Source organism: Pagrus major, chromosome 13 (assembly GCF_040436345.1).
Source record: "Pagrus major chromosome 13, Pma_NU_1.0".
Lineage (NCBI taxonomy): Eukaryota > Metazoa > Chordata > Actinopteri > Spariformes > Sparidae > Pagrus > Pagrus major.
Window position 1 is genome coordinate 4,750,570 of NC_133227.1, and position 22,249 is coordinate 4,772,818.

Here is a 22,249-nt window from a genome sequence, read left to right on the forward strand (position 1 = left end):
TTGCTGACTTTATTACACTGCATCGGATGTAAATAAAGCTGTAATTTGCACAATTAAAGACTGTATTCATTCGTAATATGTCCTCCCCAGTGTAAAACTTTGTCTGGAGTGTGCGACCACATTATCTCTCTGTCCTCGGATCCCATGGTGTCCCAGGCGGCACATTTGGAGGTTGTTCAGCTAGCCAACATAAAATCCACTGAAGGACTGGTAAGACTTTAAGAAACACACTTATGTTTTGGGGAGTTTCTCATTGGTCAACCTTCCCAGTATGTCCTAAAAGAAAAGATAGGTTACATAGGTTGTTGTGCAATAATGAGTTAATAGTCGGAACTTAAAATTATAGTAGAAAAAGATGTGTTGCAAGTAATTGCATTGATATTAAAGGACCATTGTGAAGGATTTAGTGGCATCTAGCAGTGCAGTTGCAGATTGCAACAAGGTACCATGCCTGTCTCACCCTCCCCTACCATGGCCACTAACAACGCCAAAAACGCCCTCTCTTGAGGTGCCTTCTGGTCTTTGTTGGTGCAACATGGTGAAATCCGTGGAAGAGGGCCTGCATGCTCTGTAGATATAAAAGGCTCATTCTAAGGTAATGAATGGTTATACACCAATGAAAACACAATTATGAATATTATAGTCCATTTCTGCTCCTATATCTCCCTAAATCCTACACATTGGCCCTTTAATTGTAAGATGATACCCTAAAATATTAGGTTATGACTTGAGAAGCTAATATTTTTTTTTTTTCAGCAGTTGTATTATAAAGCTTAGTTCTTACTGGGTTATATAATATCTGCCCAATACAAGGTTGACATGATGCGTCCATTAAATACTTTCACTACACCTATATACATATTTTGCTGTAACTAACCCGTAATTACCTTTCCATGGCCTATCATGTGTAGTTTGCATTATTTCTCTGAAATATAGTGTTAATTTGAAAGGAGACCTATTGTGCTTTTCCCTTTTCCTTCAGTTTTTCATATATATGTTCTCGTGCATGTAAAAGATCTTGAAAGTTAAAGAGGTCAAACTCCACACTACCAGGAGCTCCTCTCTCTCACAGAAAACACTGCTCACAGTATGAGAGTATCACAGTATGAGAAAACTAATATGGTTTTTAGCATTATAGCATGTAAATCTATTCTAGTAGTAACCCAAAATAAAATGATAAACCTGAAAAAGAGCATAATATGTCTCCTTTAAAATAAAATTGAAGAGTCAGTAAACACACACGCACACACACATTGACCTTCAAATGGCTTTTAAAGTAAAATGTGAACCGTTTATTTGAATATAGAGGTAGTTTCTCCATGAAAATATAAGAAATAGTAAATATCAGTTTCACTGCAATTGCCTTTGACATGAATTTTGAAATGTAAAGTGCACTGTTTAATTGAAATAAATTGGTGCTCGGTAAAACATAATTGTACATAATCCATTTGGGGATATGATAGATCTATGGAGTCGATCATCCAGTCAAATTCTGGGTAGCTACTGTGGACCAAACTCTCTAAATGCTGGTGCTGGGTTTTATTTATTCAGCAGCATCACACTGCACAGACTCTTTCATGGTAAACACAACCATCTGGCAGATGCACACAAACCCAATAACCCACCACAACTGTGGTATGTGCACATAAGCAGGCCATCAATATACTTTATATTCAATACACTTGAAAACAGCTCAATATACTTAAAATATGAAGATTTGAAATTGTTTTCCAGGTTTCATGAAATGAACACAGGAAAAAGCTGCCAATAAAAGTAAAGTACAAAGCTACTAATAATGCTGAATGATGGAGAAGCTTACTAATTACAGACAGCATGATTTCTGACTTCTGTTTGATTCAAATATGGCATGTGCAACTCATCTTGCAGCATGAATCTCACTCTCTGCAAAGACAGTTTATTCAGCTGCTCAATAACTAACACTAACTTTGCCTGGTTTGTTTCTTGCAGTTATATCACACTTTCTCCCGTGATTCAAACACCTTTTTTGGGACCAAGTACAAAAGCTATTTACTAAAAGGGTTGGATGACCCAGATGCAAATAGTTTTGATTTTGAGATATCCTTATATCAACCATGTTGGTGAAGGGAATTTCATCTGCAGTGCTCAGAGCATTGGAAAAATTGCATAAAAAATTCACAAAGATTTCTTTCCAGAGACTGTGTCCCGTTACCAGGGTTAATAAGAAGACCTTTCTGTTAACATTTTCATTCGGTTATCAGAGACATTGTTTCTGGCAAGACAAGTGGCTGTTATATTTTTAAATTGGCACTCGAAACATGAGCCATCTTTTCACATGCCCAAATAATGAGAATATTGAGGTGAAACAAACAGTGTGTGCTGCTGTATTGTCCAGTGTCTAATGCAGCTCACTGCAGCTGTCGCAAAACTGGGTTTTGCTGAGCTTGTGGGCAAATGAGTCAGCTGACACAAAGCAACATGAACAGAACATGTTGCCCTTGTTGAAATTAGCAAATACAAAATGCTCGAATATACAGATTGAAATGCTGCAAAGTGATCGTCTGTACACTTACTTCTGGGAAAAACTTATCAGCAGAGTCAGTCAGTGTTTATCGGCAGAGAATATACTTATTTATGCCGCCATTAGCACTTTGTCAGACTCCATCTTTGCGCTGACCTACACTCAGGCACGAGCGCCCTGCTCGGGGCCACAATAAATGCCCCACCCCCAACATAAATGCTACCAAGGGGGCATGGAAGTTCTCTCATCCGTTCAATGAAACCTGAACACAACAGTGGGCCAAGTGGCCTAAAAATAAACCTCTTACACTCATCTTGAGGACTGGCATGCTGCTTCTGTGTATCCGTGTACGTGTGAGGGCACATGTGCGCTCATGCACATCTGTGTGTGGATGTGTGTCTGGGTGTGTGTTTGTGTGTTTGTCTTTGCTGTGCACTTTAGACCCCTTTTAGTGGAAGTTGTAGCTTTTCTGCAGCAGGCCAAACAGTATTTGCAGATAAATAATCCTCCATGTTTGATTCAGTCTGCTTGAAGGAGACTAATATTAAATCAGACTGTTCCGTGTACGTTTGAAAAGTACATCCTGTTTTTATTTTATTATTTGTCAGGCAAATCCAAGCTCAATATGAAAAACACTCATGGTATTCACTGCTGCTAAAAATAATTGAGATGAATCCAAATTCCTCAGATTTTAAACTACAAGCAGATTAAAACAAATACTAAGATTCTCAAGTATGCAATGGCCCTGGTTTGTTCTGCAAATGGCAGTGTTGCTGCATTGTTTCACATGAGCCTTATGTATTCAAAAATGTAATAATTCATATTCCTGCTGTATTCCAACAGGGCATGTATATCAAATCAACATATGACGGTTTGCACGTAATCACCGGGACGACAGAAGGTGTAAGTACAAGCCTCTTTGCGTTCACCTGTGTAGATTATTGCCTCACAGCTCATCCACTTGTAGCGTGATATGCAGAGTGAGGTGGCTGTATCACAGGAGGCTGTGTCATGGCAGTGTAATGGAGCAGCAGTTAATGACTCTCTGTCTGCCCATCAGTCCCTGGCGGACCGCTGTAAGAAAATCCACGCTGGAGATGAAGTCATTCAGGTCAATCATCAGACAGTGGTGAGTCCATGTTTTTTGCTCTTAGGCTTTTTTTTCATATTTGATGTCTGAATTTGCATATGTTTTTTTTTCTTTCTCTTTTTTATGCAAATGTCTGTTTAATTCACACATACACAGAACTACCTGCCTCAGATTGTGCATATGCTGTGAATGTGTTTGCAGTTCCTTTGTACACACCCAGAGTGGGCTACTGCAGCGCTACTGCCTGGATCTGTTATTGTATAAGTGGCTGCATGTAGAGCCTCTTGTAGGTAGTTTTAGAGGATGTGGATGTGTTACCCTGTCTGGATGGATGCGTTACTTTGCTCGTCACGGTGTCAGCCGGACGATCAGCTGAAATCATTGAACTTGTGCTCATGAGAGCACTTCAGTCGATCACGAGGTACCTGCTTAGAGCTCTTAAAAAATGTGGATAAAACAGCACTGTTTTCATTGTGATTTCTGTTAATGCGCCCACACATGCAAGTTTTTCTACTTGTTAAATAGATGTCTCCTCAGGACAGCGCTTGATTGACATCTCCTACATATTCCAATTAGTTGCATTGCTGTCAGAGCAATACACACTGTGTCCTTTTTTTCATGTCCATTTTTCGGGATGTAATTTATGCATTTATTGAACACAGAGGAGTAGAAAGACAACAGGAAACAAAGGAAATTGGGACTCAAGATGGGGATGTTTCCATGGTTGCCAACTTAAAGCCCTCAACCATCAGAGCACCCGAAGTTTATCCTTCTTATATTGATAAAGGGATTTAGTGACCTCACATGATTCTCAGTTGTGCTCGACTTCAACTTATCTTCTGAGCAGAGCGCTAGTCAGACAAAATAATTGGCCTGTCACTGTTTTTTTTTGCAAAGAGACAAAACTGCACAAGTGTGCACAACATAGTATGAATTCAGTGGAAATGAAAGCAAAAAACTTCCAAGTGGTGCACCATTTAAATATAGCACCCTTTGTCTAAAATAATTGCTACTTGTGTATGTGCAACAGCAAGACGTATGGTAATTACACAGCTCAAGTCAGCTTCATTTCAGTCAGTCATCTCACCCACTGAATGCAGCCATTTTTCTCGAGAATAAGTGCAAATACAGAGTTGATTTTGACGTCAAGACTCTTTCATCTCATTGTGAGGCGGAGTTTAAAGGCTGCCAAAAGTGGGAGCATGGAGGTGTCAGTGCACAAAGGAGTACACTGTATCCCCACAGACCTTTTTTGTGGCAGATATTTTAACCTGTAACAGCAGGAGAAGCACAGGGGTAATTAATGATGGCCACGCATGTGCAATACCAATAAACGACTTAATGGAGCAGAGCCATGATTTATAGTTGTAGTTGTAGTTAGTTGTTTCGCCTGTGAATTTGATGAAGCATCTTGCTTTCTTTTACAGTCTGATTGACAGCAGCTTCTCAAAGTTGTAGCTTGATTGACATCCGTCATCATATCTTATTTTAATCACACAACAGGAAAGTACGTTCATTTCCTGTAAAAATCAGTTATGTTTTATACGTGTTATGGAACGGGTACACGGTTACAAAGGTGGAAGCAGGGGAGTAGGTGGTGATGACGGAAAGATGTCCTGCTGTGGCTGCTGTCGAAATGAGCAGTAGCTGAATGAGTTTGACAGCTTAAGTGGGTGATGGTGGTATGTAAAGTCAGTTGACTCAGCTGTCTGCTGATCCAAAGCTGCACTGTCACTCATAATGACTGCTATAACAAGATTAAATACTGTTAATATGTTTAATTCAGTGTGACCTTTAGTTAAGAACAAATAATTGATGGTTGGTTGTTCGTGAACATCCCATTAGGGGCACATTTGATAAGATGAACGAGATGTCCGTGGTGGCCCAGGATGTTTTGCAGCATCTCTCCTAGAAGATAAGAGAGAAGTGCTGAAAAGGTTTTTACTGCAGAGAGATTCAAAGAGAAATAGAAGAACAAATGTCAAGGTTTAAAAAATACCATTAAGGAAAGAAAAGATGCTTGAAACAGTTCAGGGATCTATAATTAAGGCAGCTGGGAGAAGTCCAGCAGTAAGACATGAACTAAGTTCACTGGATTTGCTTTTCCATGGGAAGCAGATGTAAGAATGGCTGCTGAGGCAAAAGTAGTTACATCAACCGAAGGAAGTGAGTGAAGGAAAAATCCTCCGAGGCAGAAGTTGCATCGTGGTTAACTTTGAAAATGTTGAACACATGCAGAATAAGTAAGCTGAAGAGAAAATGGCACATTATTCAGTGCTATTGTGCATGAGAATGAAAGCCTGTAAAAATAAAGACAGGGACTGTTCACTGAGCTCTTAACACAGAGTGTAGTGATAACAACTGATGCTAAATTAACCTATATACCTGAACATCCACAGATTTTATTTCTATTTCTAAGTATATGGTATATTGTAGGTATATCTATAATTTTCTAAGTCAAATATTGAGTCATGTGAATATGTATATAACCAATCAGGCACATCACAGGTAATCACAACGAAAACCCTGAATAATTTAGATTTAAGATTTGGAGAAACAGAAACTTGTTTGATTGAACGCCTGCTATTGATAATGCATTAAACATCAACATTTAAAAAGTAACTAATACTCTGAGTAGTGTTTGAGAGGAATACTTTGTACTTTTACATACAGAACACTATGTAACTTTTAAAGTCATTCCGGGAAGAGTTTTCATCCCAGATCGTCAGATACCAACGCTTTGGGTTGATGGTTCGGGTCAAACGCCAAAGCCCCAATTTGGTATTTGATTTTGATTGGTTTTTGACGATCTGGGCATGAGACTGGCGTACCCCGCCACTTGCCCAATGTTAGCTTGTATAGACTCCAGCACCCTGCAACCCTGCAAAAGATAAGTGGTTACAGAAATGGATGGATGGATGGATAGAAAGAGATTCAACAATCAATTATCTTTCTGCAAAAAGTTATATAGTGTTGCTTTATGTATTATGTTAATACCAGTACTTTGACTTGTAATTGAGTAATATTTCAGTAATGTAACTGTACTCGTACTTGGGCACAGATTTTCAGTACTCTTTCCACCACTGATTATTTTGCCTATAGGGATGTTTGTTTGTCAGTAAAGGTTAGTGAACAATGCTCTTTTTCTTGGATAAAAATATGCATAAAAAAGGAATAAGTAACTCAAGGCAGCAACGATGGAGAAATGGTCAACATCATACACATAAAAGAGCTCTATGCAGGACAGTAAACACTGGAGAGTGTTACCAGGATCCCCAAATGGAAATTAACAAAAAGAAGAAACCAGTGGCATGATGCTTCAATAGAAACACATTAAAGCATAACATTTCTACACCGAGGCAGAGCAGTAGCTAGTTGAAAAGAAGCTGAAAAATCCTGGGTCTGACTGCTTTAAATACACACATTTCATTTTGGCCAGACGCAGCAGAACAATCTTTTCATCAAGGAATAAAGCATGCTTTGGATTATAAAAGTGTCTGTTTCAGCCTGTCTGTCTCTTTAATGCACTTTCCGTGTGAAGAATTTCTGTGTTGCGGCTGTCAAGGTGAAAAATGACTTGGAAAGGAACAAAGTGATTGCTAGGTCAGTGCCTGAAAAATGCCTGTTTTCTCAGGCTGCTCGAAATACGCAAGATGTACTAGAATTCAGTGCAGCCAGCGGAGCAGGAGCAGGAGCAGGAGCAGGAGCAGGATATTTTCTCCCCAAACTGGACCTGGCATATTTAGTTCAGCTGCCGACCGTGTTTCTCTGGGCGGAATTTTTTTAGTGCCAAATGTCATTAAAACTGGGTTAAAGACTATTTACAAGGCGTGCAGCTGTTCACGACGCACAACATCCGGGCTTACCACATCATGACAGCACCCGCAGATTGATATAACAGGAGGTGTACAAGATGCCCCCTGGCATCCATCTTTGCATTCAACATCCTCATCAACATGAACCTCACAGGCTGCAGTTTCCAACCATCAGGATCCACTAGTAGAATCAGGATAACGACTACAACAGCACCTTGAATAAAATGCCCATTTGGCAAACTTCAGTACTAAGTGGATTAGGCATAAAAAAAAATAATCCAAATCATGTGTGAAAGGAATGAACGTTGAATCCCTGAATCAGTCACTAACTGTTTGTTCATATTGAAATATCTGCTTATTATTTCTGTAGTCTGAGTCACGGGGATGCCTGTGTGTTGAGGAAACCTTTATCAAGCTATTGTTGTTCACTAGGTGGGCTGGCAGCTGAAGAACTTGGTGAATTTGTTGCGTGGGGACCCTGCGGGCGTCACACTGACGCTGAAGAAACGCCCGCAGAGCACGCTCACCTCGACCCCGGCTCTGCTCAAGAACATGAGATGGAAACCGTTGGCTCTGCAAGTACGATGACCATCTTCATCCTCCACAGATATGTTTGTGCATGTCTGTTTGTGTGCAGATATTTCTGTGTGTATCTCTGTGCTTCTGTCCTCACTCGTGCTAAAAATGTGACTGCACAGACTGCGGACACAAGACACCAAAAGTAGCCGAGATATAAGACAAAAAGGAGACCAGGATACATTGAAGTAGCACTTTTATAATACAAGAGCCCTGAAACAAACATTAGCTTTGTAAAAATCATAATGCTCAATTTTTTAGAGAGAGAATTCTTGGCAGCGAGTTGGTGTAGCTGTGGGGTTTTCTCTGTGTGGTACAGGTATTGTTTTTGCTGCATCCAGCTCCTTTATGTACCACAATTCGCCATTAATTGGTTGAAGGTTCCAGCATCATTCATTCACAAGCTGACATTTCAGCCCGTCATGGCATCTGTTGTCCTACTTCGGCCAAACCAGTTACATTATTAGGACCGTTCGCCTGAGCCAGAATGGGTGGAAATGAGAGGGATGCGTATTAATGTAGCCCAGCCTTTCTTTGAGTCTCAGGCCAGAGAAAATGTTTTCTTTCCCCTCGAGGCCCTGAAGCGCAGTCCTGCTCAGCCTCCCCCCCCCCTTCAAATCACATCCCCATCCTTCCTCTCCTCCACCTAAATCAAATTTGCTCTCCTGCTGGCGTTTTTAAAGACAGAAAAGTGGGGGAAAAGGACATAGAAGCTGTAATGTTTCCTGCTCTGAGATGTGACTGAAATTAAGAATGTCAAGGTAGTCTGTTAAGTTATTGAAAAGAACATGCTGCAGTAGCCCTGACACAGATAATGGTCTGATGATGGAGCACATCACTGACATTAGTCAGCTGTGAGTTATGCAACACATTAGCATAGTTTGAGAAGTGACAAATTAGTATTATATTGTTGAAAGAATTTCACTTCTTTTGGAAGTTTTGTCACTGAAAAACAGGCCTGTTGTGATTGGATAACATCTCTCTGACTGTTCAAGTTAAGTTGATGCCACTATTCTGATATCATAAATGTGACAAGAACATATTCAAAAAGATATCATTTGATATAAAGGTATCATAAATAAACAAGAAGCAGTCTATCTTAATGTACCATGTTTAAAAGACTATGTAGGCTACGACCAGATTTTCCTTGACCTGAATGAGAGGGATGACTAGACTGCACACCGGCCCGTTTTCTTGTGTGCACTAGCTAGAACTGGAGCATCAGAAACATACAGTACACTGCTCATTTCACGGTCGAGAAGCTCGGCGGCACAGTCTGAACTGAACAAATGCTCTCTGACTGACTGACTGACTGAACTGCTGCAAACTCCAAATTTTCAATGTGTCAATCCCTGTAACTGTTCCTCTCTCTCTTCCTCTCTGTCTGCCTGTCCCTCTCTCTTTCACACATGCTTACACACACACTCATTCACACAGCCAATCTTCCCTCAGAGCCCCAGCAGCAGCGTCGCCACGCCCACGAGCACTTTAAGCACTCCATCCAGGAGGAGTAGCTGCGCCCTGCAGGACCTATACATCCCCCCTCCTCCAGCAGAACCCTACACCCCCAGGTGAACACAAAATTGTGCATAAATTCACATGAGGTTCACTTGCAATGCCAGATATTAAAGGTACCCCATGGAGTTTATGACCACCAAGGAGTAAGGAGTAAGTTGATAAGGAGTAAGACGTGAGACGTCTTACTCCTTATCAACTTCTGTTATCAACTCTGGAAAAATTAACAACTACGATTGAGACTTTTGAAGTCTTCTGGATGTATTCTGATGAAGTATATGATATGCTGCTTTCTACTGTTCCCTGTTTTTTCGGTGCATTTGTGAGAACAAACGCGACACACACAAGACAGAAAGGCGTAGTCGTCCACTGGCAATGTGAAAGGTGAATAGGTGAAAATCACCTATTTTTAGCGGATTCGCCCATGTTTAAAATAAACTGCATACACAGGCAAATTTTGTTGTAAAAATGGTAACTGAAGGTTTCATGTTACTCCACTTATAGATAGTTGGTAGTGGTAACACATAAAGAGGTGTAGCAATGCACCAACAAAAGCAGGAAAGAAGAATACAGGTACTGTAGCTATCAAACAGTGAAGTAAACAAAGCAGGATTTGAAATATTTAAAAAACAGTTGATCTAGGTGTTTATAGGGAGACAAATTCAATTAACACATTTATTTAACTCATGGTGCAATTCAGATGAGCAACACTGAATGTAAACAGTTACTTGTTAACCCCCTGACTTTTCGTCGAGCGCGATCATCTGGACAACAGTTCAGTTTGTCCAAAACTAGTGACATTCCCATCAACCTCAGCTGCACTTGATATGTTTAGTCCTAATTTCAGGATAACGAATAGCATGCTAACACGCTCAACTAACTCTTGGTCTTGTTGTAAATGTTTAACTTGCTGTAAAGTTAAGGACTAAAACTATCACCCTCCCAACAAGTATTTCTTAAGTAGCCAAAGCCTGATGTCGACTATTCCTCTTTTCCATAGAGATTTATCTTTGTTGAATAATTATTATAAATGCATCAAAGAGTCACACTATTGCACTGGATGGCATTCTCCCTCATTACCCTGAACATGGACACTGTACTTTATTTTGACTTGATATACAGACATCACATACACTGTGTGGACTCACTAGAGCACCAAATGCATGTATATATATATATTAAATCGCAGCTGAAAGTGGTCCCTAACAAATTCACAGTTTACTCCTGTTTAGGTAACCTCTGTTAACCCAAGTTATTTAGCTCTTACAAAAACATATGGTATATATTGGTATATTTTAGTCTCTTTTTATTTGTGTCTTTAACAGGAACAAATGGGCTTGGGGCTAAAAGCCACAGATAGGCTGGACATGTGAGAGTACTGACTAATGCGTTGGTCTTTTCGTGGGATTAGTTGACAGCAAAAATGATTTTGAATGAATTTCACAAGCCTTATACTTTAAATTGAAAATGAGGCTTTCTGACACTTAATATGCTGACGACGTTGTGTTTTCTTCTTCTTTTCTCTAATATCCGTCCACATCTTCACTAACATTAAAGTTACTTCCTGCTTTTCCCGTTTTCCTGCAGAGATGACAAGGGAAATCTGCCGGATGACGATCTTCAAACGGATGTCCATGTTGCAGAGAGATCCGAGTCACCAAACTCCTACCTGGACCAGGAGTGTCGGGGGCGATTTCCCCTGGTGGAGGAAGATGCTATACTATACTGTTACGAGTACGACCAGAACCAGGAGGTGTCATCAGTCCGCAGGGGGAGCACTCCCACCTATGGTAAGACCTCATCCTCGTCTGAAGACCCGCTACTGTAATCGTGAGAGCTCAAAGTGACGTCTGCATGCTCTCAAGGTGTTTATGAGATGTCTGCAGCTGTGTGTATTTATGAGTGTGAGGGGGGGGCAGCTTTGTAATATTGACGTTCCCTGCGCCTCCTTGCTCCAGGCAGGCTCAGGCCTATCTCAATGCCGGTGGAATACAACTGGGTGGGAGACAACGAAGACCTGGCCAAGATGAAGAGAGAGAGCAGGAGAGGTGAGTGGGAGGCAGTGGGAGAGAGAAAAAGAAAAGGGAGGCAGAGAAGGGAGGGAGACAGAGAGGGACAGAGGGAGCTGAGGTGAGTGGGCGGATATCTCATAATATCCTCACCCTCTCAGATCTCCGAGCCAAAAAGTAGAAGGATGAGCTGGCCTGTCAAAACTGATAACATGCTGGATATCAGCTCCTGCCTCTATCTCCTCCATATGTTCATAATCTATCACTGCTCCTTTTTTCCCCTTCATCCCTCTCTCCATGTGTCTCTCTCTTCCTCGCTCTCAGCTGTGCTGTTTCTCTCTGTTTGGATATAAAAAGTACACTGTTGCTTTGGCAACCGTAGAAATATATCCAGAGATTTTCACATTTTGTTGGTGACTGTTGAGTTAGGTGGTAAATGGAGTGGGAGGAGACTGAGTCGCTTTATTTCAGTCTCAAAGAAAGACTTGAGTGATGTGTTTGTTTCCTCTGGGAATGGTGGTGATATGTTGCTCCTTTGGGCTTTTCAGAAAAAGCGATTGTGCTATATTTATCAACAAGAGACAGTATTTGGAAGTTTTGAGGGCTTCCTGCCTGACAACAGCCTTCCTCTGTAGATTCTTAATGCCTTTCAAATTGATAGTCTTTTGAAACGTCAGCATTCACTTATCTCAGAGAGAGAGGGTTCAATCACAGGCAACTGACGTACAGTAGATTACAAAAAAAGTCTGATCATTGTTGTCACCATTGTAGCGACTAATATGTGCTTAAAAGTCCAGAATCTAGAGGGAAAATTACTTGCATAATAAGCTTACTGAGATGATGCAGTATCCTCAAATGTACATACATTGTGTGGGATTATGCAGAGTATTTAGTATGTAAATGATACCTTTTTTTATAAGTTTAATCTTATAGAGTGTGTGCAGTGCTGAGTGTGCCTCTGTTGTGTCCCTGCAGAGAATTCCCTCTTGCGTTTTGCGAGTGAAGATAAAGCCCCGGGGGAGGACTTCCTGCTGGGACGCAGCCTGAGTCAGAACAGGAGGAAGACTGAGCGAGGAGGCAGCCCCACCCATTACACGCTCGTCCCCGCCCTCCAGATGGAAGTCTCCTTGTCCACATCCAGCTCCGACTCTGCTTCCCTCTACCATGTTAGTCCCTTGTGATAATCTGTAATAATTTGAAGTTGTAAGATAGCGCAGAAGTGGGAGTATATAGCAGCACTGGGATCCTCTGTATGATGTAATTCTGGTAACAATTAAGGGCGTGGCAAAAAGGGTTAGTTAGTTAACAGGTGCCCTTTAAGTCCTTATAAGATGCTTATTAGCATTAATTAAGACTATGTAAGGGTTAATAATAGCATAATTATCACATTTATAAGACATTTACGATCACTTAAAAGAGTCTATAGACACTTAAAGGAGACATATTATGCTCAAGTTCAGGTTCATCATTTTATTTTGGGTTACTACTAGAATAGGTTTACATTCTTTAGTGCTCAAAAAACACATCAGTTTTCTCTTACTGTCCAGTGCTGCAGTACTGTATTCCCCTTCTGTCTGAAACGTGCTGTTTTAGCTGGAGTTTTTAAAAAAAACGTTTATTCTGCTATTGTTAACACTATATTGACATAACTGTCAAACTAATGAGTTTCTTATAAATGTTCATAATAGAATTACAAATACATTTATTGATGTTCTTTAGCGTCTATTGACTGTTTACAATTTTCTATTGACTGTTTACAATTTTCTATTGACTGTTTACAATTTTCTATTGACTGTTTATAAAGTACTTTCTTATACTTTCTTATAATCTAACCATAAACATGTTTATTATGCTATTATTTAAACATATATAATCTTATTAATGTTAATAAGCATAAGTATAAGGACTCATAAGGGCCTTGTTACCTTGTTAACTAATGCTTAATACAAGAACCTTAATATAAAGTGTTAACTTCATTCTTTTTTCTTTACTTGCAGGTGTTTGAACGATCCTCACTGCTGTCAAGGTCAAAGAAGAAGAGTAAAGGTAAGAGCATCTGTTTCAGGAGTTTTGCTTGAGCAGTCACATGTACTCAAACCCAAACACGAGCAGGTGTTTGGCGAGGCTTGTTTTCTGACCCACTCGTCTGTTCTGCTCCCTCGCTGGCGCCTGCAGCTGGAAGTCCTATGTCTTCTATCAGCAAAAGGCGGATTTCCTGCAGGGACCTTGGTCAGGGGGACTGTGAGGGCTGGCTCTGGAAAAAGAAGGATGCTAAAACCTATTTTTCGCAGAAGTGGAAGAAGTACTGGTTCATCCTGAAGGACACATGTCTGTACTGGTACATGAATGAGGAGGTGAATATGGTGATTTTACAGAAGCGCAATTAACATAAAATCATAAAGCCTTTATTTATTATGTGGCACTTTGATTTAACTCTGGTCTTGCTCGTCACAGGATGAGAAGGCAGAGGGTTTTGTCAGCCTCCCGGAGTTCAAGATTGATCGTGCCACTGAATGCAGAAGGAAGTAGTGAGTACTGATTTTCACCTGGACACCCAGGATCACGCTGCTTAGATCCATTTAGACCCAAAATTAGACATATCCTGATGCAGATTCCTTCACAAAATGTGCAAAACCAACAGCAGAGACTTCATGTTGCATGTTAAGAAACAATCCTACAATGTATTATCAGTGCAGAGTTACTATACTGGTTCTTAAAAAAAAATATTGGTATATATTTAATAATTTAGGATAACAGACAATGCAAAATGGATCATTGATATATATATATATATATATATATATACACACATATATATATATATATACACATATATATGTATATATATATATATATATATATATATATATATATATATATATATATATATATATATATATATGGTATCTTTAATAAATGTATTGTTAATTAATCTTTAGTTAATAGTTGTTTTACTGTTAATAAACATGAGTAGCAGCTTTACAATGAACAATTGCTTAATTAATGTTTTATAAAGTATTTAATGGCTTGTTAACAGTGGCATAACTATTTATAGATGATAATTATTATATATGTAAGAAGTTTTAGTTTAGTATGAGTGTTGATAAAGAGAAGGTTTAGTAAGACGGAGAGGTTATAAGAGAAAGAGTAAGACACGTAACTTTATGAAGACACAGAGAGCAGGAAAACATGAAAACATGACTGTGGAACTCCTTCGCTACTTAAGATACATTTGTGGGAAAACAGTGCAAAGCTACTTTCTCAAGCTGCATACTGCTGTAGTGTCCTGAAGGCTGAACTAAAGGTCCCCTGTGGAGTTTTCTTCTAAATACTTAATTTTATTCTGATCTTGGTAAAGGAAGCCTAATCTTTTGCTGCTTGCTTTTAAAGATTCAAATTCAGAAAGACCAACAAAGATTCTTGCAAATCCCACACAGACAGTTCAATACAGCTCAGATACTGAATGTGCTTCTTTACTGCATATACTGGTATTGTGCTTTAACGGGTTTGTTGTTCACTAGTTGACCAACAACGTCAAAACGATTGAGAGACTGTTGTGTTTCATAAATATGGCTTTACATTCAACAACAGCAACTCATCTTCTGGTTTCAGGATCGTGTTTGCAAGCATATTTAAGTGACACAGACTCACATACAACTCCACATAAAAAGCAGAGCAGTTTATTTTATGATGCAAATTCTTGCTGTTTTGTGTCACTCTGAATGACTATATGTGTGATCGTGCCCGTTTATCTCAGCAGTCCTCTGTATTCACATGTAAATGTGCGCTATATGTGCCTGTTGTTGTGCTTACATATGATTAAATATACCCCCGGTTCCCTTTCAGCGCCTTTAAGGCTTGCCATCCGAAGATAAAGACCTTCTACTTCGCAGCGGAAAATGTAGACGACATGTCCCGGTGAGTAAATGAGGCTGTGATAGTCATGCTGTAAACTCCCCCCAATCCTACATCTGCGGCCGCATTTTAACTCCTGCTGTCCGGAAATTGAATTCCCCCACCAGACTGCCTGCTCTCCTTGAAACAGAGCAGTTTTGTAAGGTGATTGGTCAAACAGGGAAACCACATACACACAAAAGCACACAGAGTTGTATTGGCTGTCAAGCTGCTGTGCGTCATGACTGTTACTCACCCCCACAGGTGGCTGAGTCGTCTCAGTATGGCGGTGGCGGGCTACTCGGAGCAGGAGAAAATTCGCCAGGACCAAGGTGAGATTAGTCACAGGCTCTGTTCACGGTGCTGCGAAGGATTCATCATCTGTTGCAGGTTGCTGGTCAACACTTATATAAACAGTCGGACTAAACGCTGTCGCTCTTAGATTGAGGCATCATATATAACTAAATAATGACAAATGTATGCACGATTATTTTTGCCTAGTCTTCACTTGGCGAGGTGTTAATTTGCTATCACAGTTTCATAGCCGTGCGTTTCCTGTAAAGTTTATCTGCTCCTCAGCTCCATCTTATACCTGCTGCAAACGAGGAGTTTAACACAGAAGGAAAACAGCTTATTAGCTCACAATGACTAATATGTCTCGAGAAAACACTGTTCCCTAAATAATGATTGATATATACATATTAAATGTAGTATATAATGTATATATAAAAATGTTTGCTGATATTTAAAGCTGCTGTAAGTGTCATGGCTTTAGCTAACTTCCGGTCTGTTTTACGCATTAATCACCAGACATAGCAGCAAACAGGAGGTTCCTGCTCTCTGTGCGATCACATGCAGACAGCACCCCCTCTTTATGGAGTTCTCTGTCCTGATTGGATAAAGTGGGCAGGGACACCAGAAAATGTATCTTCTCTTTTACTGCATGAGCAGTGGGGGGTTTGAGCATTGTTGGAAACATTTGGGATAATGTGAACGTAGATGGCCTTTTTAACTTTCAAAACAGGAAAGGAAAAAAAACAAAAAATAATATAATATAATATAATAGGTGTCCTTTAAAGTGGGAAGAAGAGTTTGGAAACTATTTTTTGTCCCGAATCTCTCCGTTGCTAGATAGACTGTCACAGTTTTTTTTTACTTCTGGTTTCATCAATAACGTCTCCTCCTCTTTGCTGTTATTTGACTGTCAGAGTTAAAAGGGTTATAAGAAAATAAATATGGAAGTTTGGGATGTGATGCAATTACCTGGAAAAACAAGTCCTGATAGAGAGAATTCAATAAATAGATCTTATTTCCAGATCAGTGGCAGAGGCTTTTCAACACCTCTCTCAGTTTCACTTCTACGTCACATCTGATTCAAGCGTCTCCTCTTTGTGCTTCTTCTTATTAATGCTAATTTTAGGGGCTGAAGGCTGCCTTGTTATTTCCGTTTTCTGGTGTTCTTTGCCTCCTTACAAATGGACAGGAAATAATGTAACTAACCCTTGAGCTATTTCGAGGAGCTTACGTAGAAACCTCGCCATGGTGGGCGGGTGAGATTGGGTTTGTCATTGGTTTGATGAAGAGGGGGCTTCATCCTTCACAGACAAGTTGCTAAATTGGACCCTTAACACCTCCAGACGACTTAACAGGAAGTTCTCACGTCTTAAGATTCATCCTTCTTCACACTCTGCAGTAGTCAGACCTGGAGTTACATCACACCACACCTACACTGCAGCTACACCTTTCAAAACACTCATATATGGGCACAGCGGATGTTTCTGACCTGATGCAGCAGTTTGGAAGCTGAATCTATCATAAATTGTACATGTGCATGATTTTAACCAGCAGAAAAACCATGACAAGCCTCAGTCTATCTTAATGCAGATGGGAAGATTCTGACTGCAGTGTGATTGCCTCCTTTTTTTTTTTTAAGTAAACGGTTATAAAACAGTTTGGTTTTGACTGAAAACATGACACAGTCTGTTTGTTCATGACAGATTACTGGAGTGAGAGTGATCATGAGGACATGGAGATGACCTCGATATCCAAACAGGACAGTCCGCCGCCACCTTACGACACCTATCCCAGAGCATCCTCAGTGAGTCTGTCAGCCTGTAGTTTACCAGAAAGATACCACCATAAGTAGCAAACGTATGGTGTTTATGTTTATGTTTCACTTCCTAACCATGTGTTGTGTTTAGGTGAGTCCATACCTGGAGCCGAAACGTGGCCATCTCTCCTCCTCCGACACGTTCCAGTCCCGTTCCTCTCATGAGGAGTTCCACTCAGAGCCTCTGGACGGCAGCAGCAGCAACAACGGCATCTCCCCCGGGCAGCAGAAGACGAGCAGCCACAGAAACTCATGGCAGGACCAGATGGAGAGCAATGCGAGGATGCACTACCTCCAGACGTTTCCCGTGGAGGAGACCATGCTATCTGAGGACAGAGACCAGCTGGCAATGGAGTACCGCCGACAGTCCACCCTGCCTGCTCAGCGCAGCCTGCTGCAGGAACAGTACAGGGCCCTGCCTCTGCCTCTCAGGGCCAGTATCGATTCAGATGCAGGAGGGAAGCCCCGCAGCTTCACGCTACCCAGGGACAGCGGGCTGCACGCTATCCTGGCTGCTACTGCAGCTGCGTCGGATCAGAGGGAGCCCCATCACTACCACCTGGACCGGCCCAGAGACACTGGTCAGACACATTTTTTCACTGACATTTCATGTATACAGTATATTTAGGATCACACTAGACAAAACTAAAACACCAGTTGGCTAATCAATTAGTTGAACATTTTTGATGAATCAATTATACGTTTAAATCATTAATCAAAAAATATGGTCACTTTGGGAAATGTTTGAACTACAGGATATGTTGATTAATTGCAAAAAAAATAACCAACAAAAAAATTATATAAGTAACTATTAGTGGCAGCCCTATCACTCACATAATGATGGAGCTTTGTGTGCTCACACTCGACGACTTGTTTGTTTACCCAAGGGCATGCTCCTGCTGTTGACACGTTGTACTTCAAAATGATGTGAAGTACCCTGAAATACCTGAAATTATAATTTCGTGAAAAAAATTAAAATATACATCAACATATATGTGTTTAGGAGGAAAATAAACACACAAATAGGATTACAAATCGACTGATATTTGGTATAAACCAGCTGCACAGGACATGTAGCACCTTAAAGGAACAGTCCACCCCAAAATCAAAAATACATATTTTTCCTCTTACCTGTAGTGCTGTTCATCATGTTGTGAAAATTCGGAACGTTAACATTACTGTCGTCCTACTCGGCTTGGATGTAACATTAGCTAGCTCAGTTATCCATGAGTAGATGCATGCTTCCTCCTGAGTGACGATATGGAAAGAAAATAGTTTCACGTGGAACTGCTCACACCAAGGTCTGTGGATTATTCTGGAGTAACCGGGTCATGATTTCTGGTAAAGACACATTACTGTTGAGTTATTGTAATGTATTTAGCTTTTAGTGCTAATTTGATTATATTTGAGGGTAGACAGACATCTCTACGACTAATATCTCCAAAACTCGACCACTACAAGGAAGAAAGAGGAAAAATATGTATTTTTCATTTAGGGCTGACCTGTCCCTGTAACACCACATGCTGCTGTGATTGAGACTGCGTAAAACTAGATTTCAAAGTGATCAGAGAAATCAAAATAGATTTTTAGAAGAAAGGACAAGTCTAAATATAGATCAAATCCAGGATTGCTATGTCTTGTATAAAAAAAGTGTAATAATATCCACTTTTATATAATAAATGAAAGAGTTCTTGGGCTAATCTGACAGGGCTGTGGGAGAATGTTGGACAAAAAAGGTTGGAAACGACTGCAGGAGATCAAGGTATTTCATATCCCCAAAATCATACCAAAGTCTTCAGTTAAAGGGACCTCTCCTGTCCACTTTACATGCAGATAAATCTTCATAATGTTCAGCAAGAGCACTTTTGTCGTCGGTTATTTCATCAAAGCTGCTAACAGGCAGTCAGAGCCAGCGAATGTCAGAGGTTGAACACTCCCAATTATTGCTTTATTTGATTAGATCTGAAGTCAGCCCATTTGCTGTTCCTCGCAGACCTCCAGGACAGTTGTCTAAGTGAGATGAAATTTAGTGTCTTATTTGATAGTGATTTATCCTGGCAGTCCACTCTCTCCCTCACACACTCACGCTCGCCCCTTTTTGCTCTCTTTTCTTCTCCCTCTCCCTCTCATGCCCGATCGAGATGTCATTGTGCCTCTCGGCGAGAGTTTGAATGGTGAAGCGAGGAGGAATCCTTTCAGCCCATGTTAGCGCTGAATCCTGAGCATGATAAAGAAACACGCCTAAGGGTCCTATGCTCTTGTCCTCATTTATCTATCGCTCCACCGTTCACTCTCTCCACCGCTGCCTGTAAAGAGGAGAAAGACACAGAAAACAGGCGGCAAATAAAGCATGATACATTTCAAAGCACAGCCCCAAAGCTTCAGAATGAGCCACCCTGCTTCCAAAACGCAAAACAGAGTGGCAACTAACAGATTCAGAGAACTAGTGTAGTGTTTAGATGATGCCAACAGAGGGCAGTGTATGTAAACAGGAGACAAGAGAGGTCCTGGTGGTTTATCAGGGTGATGTATAAGCTGTGCACTCAGTGTTGGAAGTTTAAGGTCAGTTTTTCCTAGATAAAGATAAAGACCGCAATGAAGAGACGAGCCACAGAATGATGGGCTAAAAAGAACAGAAATGTCAGAAAACACGCAAAAAATTCATTTTAGTAAAAGTCTTATTATGATTATTAAAATTCAGCTCACTTTCCTCACATTTTTATTTGTTTTAGAACATTTTCTGCACAAGAAGTAAATTAAAGTGTTACCTAAATTACAAATAACACATATTTTGCTATACATTGCTATACATTAATTGTTCTTCAGTCTTGGTCCTCAGGGCCTCCTGTCCTGCCTGTTTTTGATGTTTCCCTGCTGCTCCAACACACCTGATTCAAATGAATGCGTCGTTAGCAGGCGTCAGCAGAGCTTGATGACGAGCTGATCATTTGAATCAGGTGTGTTGGAGCAGCAGGAAACGTCTAAAATAAATGACAGTGAAAATGTTAAAACACAAAACTAATGTTAAAATTAAGAAATTTGACTGTTGGTCTGACTAAACAATCAGTCTGAAGGTGTCACTTTGGTTTTCTCATTAATCAGCAGATTAATTCAGAATAGAAACTGTCATTAGTTGCAGTCCTGTTATAAATAGCACAACAAATTAGCACCTCAACCAACTGCAAGAATAAAATACTGCTCACACTTGAATGAATAATAATAATGTAATGACTTAAAAGTCACAGGGGCCATATTTCTGCATGAAATAACTTTTAACCAAAGTTTAATTTACTATAAACGTACCATTTATTATTGATGATAATTATAAAGTGTTACCATAGTTTTATATAAAAAAGCAATCTTTACATACTTTTACTTCAGTGTCATTTTCAATGTAGGACTTCTGCTTGTAATAAACTATTCTTATGTTGTGGTACACAGACACAACCACAGCTCAGTCTTCAGCTGTGGCTCTCAAATTACTAAAACTGTGTTTATAATGAAAAAACAAAGCATCTGAAAAAACTCAACAGCAACACTTCTTTCCAGGAAAATGTCCTAGTTACTCAACATAATACGCTGATCTCGCTCAACTTGCAAAACTTTCAAGTCCTTTCCTCAGCCAGGTGTTACAGCAGCCTCGGCTCACTGCCAGTCCATGCTGGGCAGATAGCATACGATAGTTTTGTGTGAACGTGTGGGCAGAGGGAGACTGCCCACAGTTTCATACGGTGGGGTGGTGAGACATTCACTGCTAAATGGATGTTGTCAATCTCTGAAGGCTGTTTACCTGTATTTTGCTGTTTAAAAAACAGGTGTGAATTCTCATCCTTTTTCTGTTTGTCCTTCTTGCCAGGCCATGGACGTGACTGCAGGATGCAGGCAGACTCTCTGGGAGACTTGTACCGGGCTCTGGAGCAGACCAGTCTGTCCACCTCGGCTGACCACAGATCATCCAGCCGCCTGGAATACAAGCGCTCATTTGTCCGCCGAGTCAACGACCCCCTGCTCAACGACAAGCTTCATCGCCTCCGGGTCCTCCATAGCTCACTCAAGGTACACCAACATGTTTTGAGCATTCACATCTTTGCATAAGTGTGTTGTTTATTGTTTCATCACTAACTGATGCCTCTACCTTTCTTACAGAATGTCCCTCTGCAAGACACAAACCGGTCACTGGGCTTTTTAGGGTGAGGATGAGTGTGTTGATGGAACCTCAAGCGTATCGCCTCTGCCTGTGCCTCACACAGCCAGCATCCCTCTGCTGGACATATAAGGCACCCTCCTTTACCCGCTCTGCTCTCCTTTTTCCTTTATCTGCTCTTTAAACCTCGCTCACCGTGCAGGAGCACAAAGACTTGGTGTCCCTCTCTACTCGATTGCTCTCTCTTTTAAAGACAAGGGCTGTTGCAAAAGAGATGTGTGGCCTGCTGAAATAACAGGGTTTTATGACAGGGTTTTAGCACTTTGTGTCCGAGACTTGTTGGAGAGCTTTGTAAGTCATCGCTCACATGCATGGCCGCCTCCCCTCGCTTCCGTTTTGAACATTATGCTGGAGTTGTGTACAGCCACTCAGACAGAGAAGCTATTTTGGATGTACACGACATTTTGTTATGCATGTGTGTATGATTCAAGGGTGTGTTTGTTTTATGAGTGTACAGGGTGTTAAGCATATACATATATATATATTTAATATTACATTACTACAGTGACTACACAATGTTTTGGGGTACTTATACA

The 22,249-nt window shown here is 40.5% G+C and overlaps 1 protein-coding gene across 1 annotated transcript in view; it reads left to right on the forward strand.

Moving 5' to 3' along the window:
• The window catches only part of LOC141007378 (connector enhancer of kinase suppressor of ras 2-like), a 34,073-nt gene extending 12,370 nt beyond the window's left edge, over positions 1-21,703 (forward strand). The window contains exons 6-22 of the mRNA XM_073479733.1: positions 91-210; positions 3,344-3,403; positions 3,561-3,629; positions 7,838-7,984; positions 9,419-9,552; positions 11,054-11,286; positions 11,455-11,544; positions 12,481-12,671; positions 13,503-13,551; positions 13,681-13,859; positions 13,960-14,033; positions 15,352-15,423; positions 15,664-15,731; positions 17,397-17,497; positions 17,601-18,090; positions 21,366-21,565; positions 21,656-21,703. Of these exons, the coding sequence (XP_073335834.1) occupies positions 91-210; positions 3,344-3,403; positions 3,561-3,629; positions 7,838-7,984; positions 9,419-9,552; positions 11,054-11,286; positions 11,455-11,544; positions 12,481-12,671; positions 13,503-13,551; positions 13,681-13,859; positions 13,960-14,033; positions 15,352-15,423; positions 15,664-15,731; positions 17,397-17,497; positions 17,601-18,090; positions 21,366-21,565; positions 21,656-21,703 (2,325 nt within the window). The remainder of the gene's footprint in view (positions 1-90; positions 211-3,343; positions 3,404-3,560; positions 3,630-7,837; positions 7,985-9,418; positions 9,553-11,053; positions 11,287-11,454; positions 11,545-12,480; positions 12,672-13,502; positions 13,552-13,680; positions 13,860-13,959; positions 14,034-15,351; positions 15,424-15,663; positions 15,732-17,396; positions 17,498-17,600; positions 18,091-21,365; positions 21,566-21,655) is intronic.
• Positions 21,704-22,249: the final 546 nt, after the last annotated feature.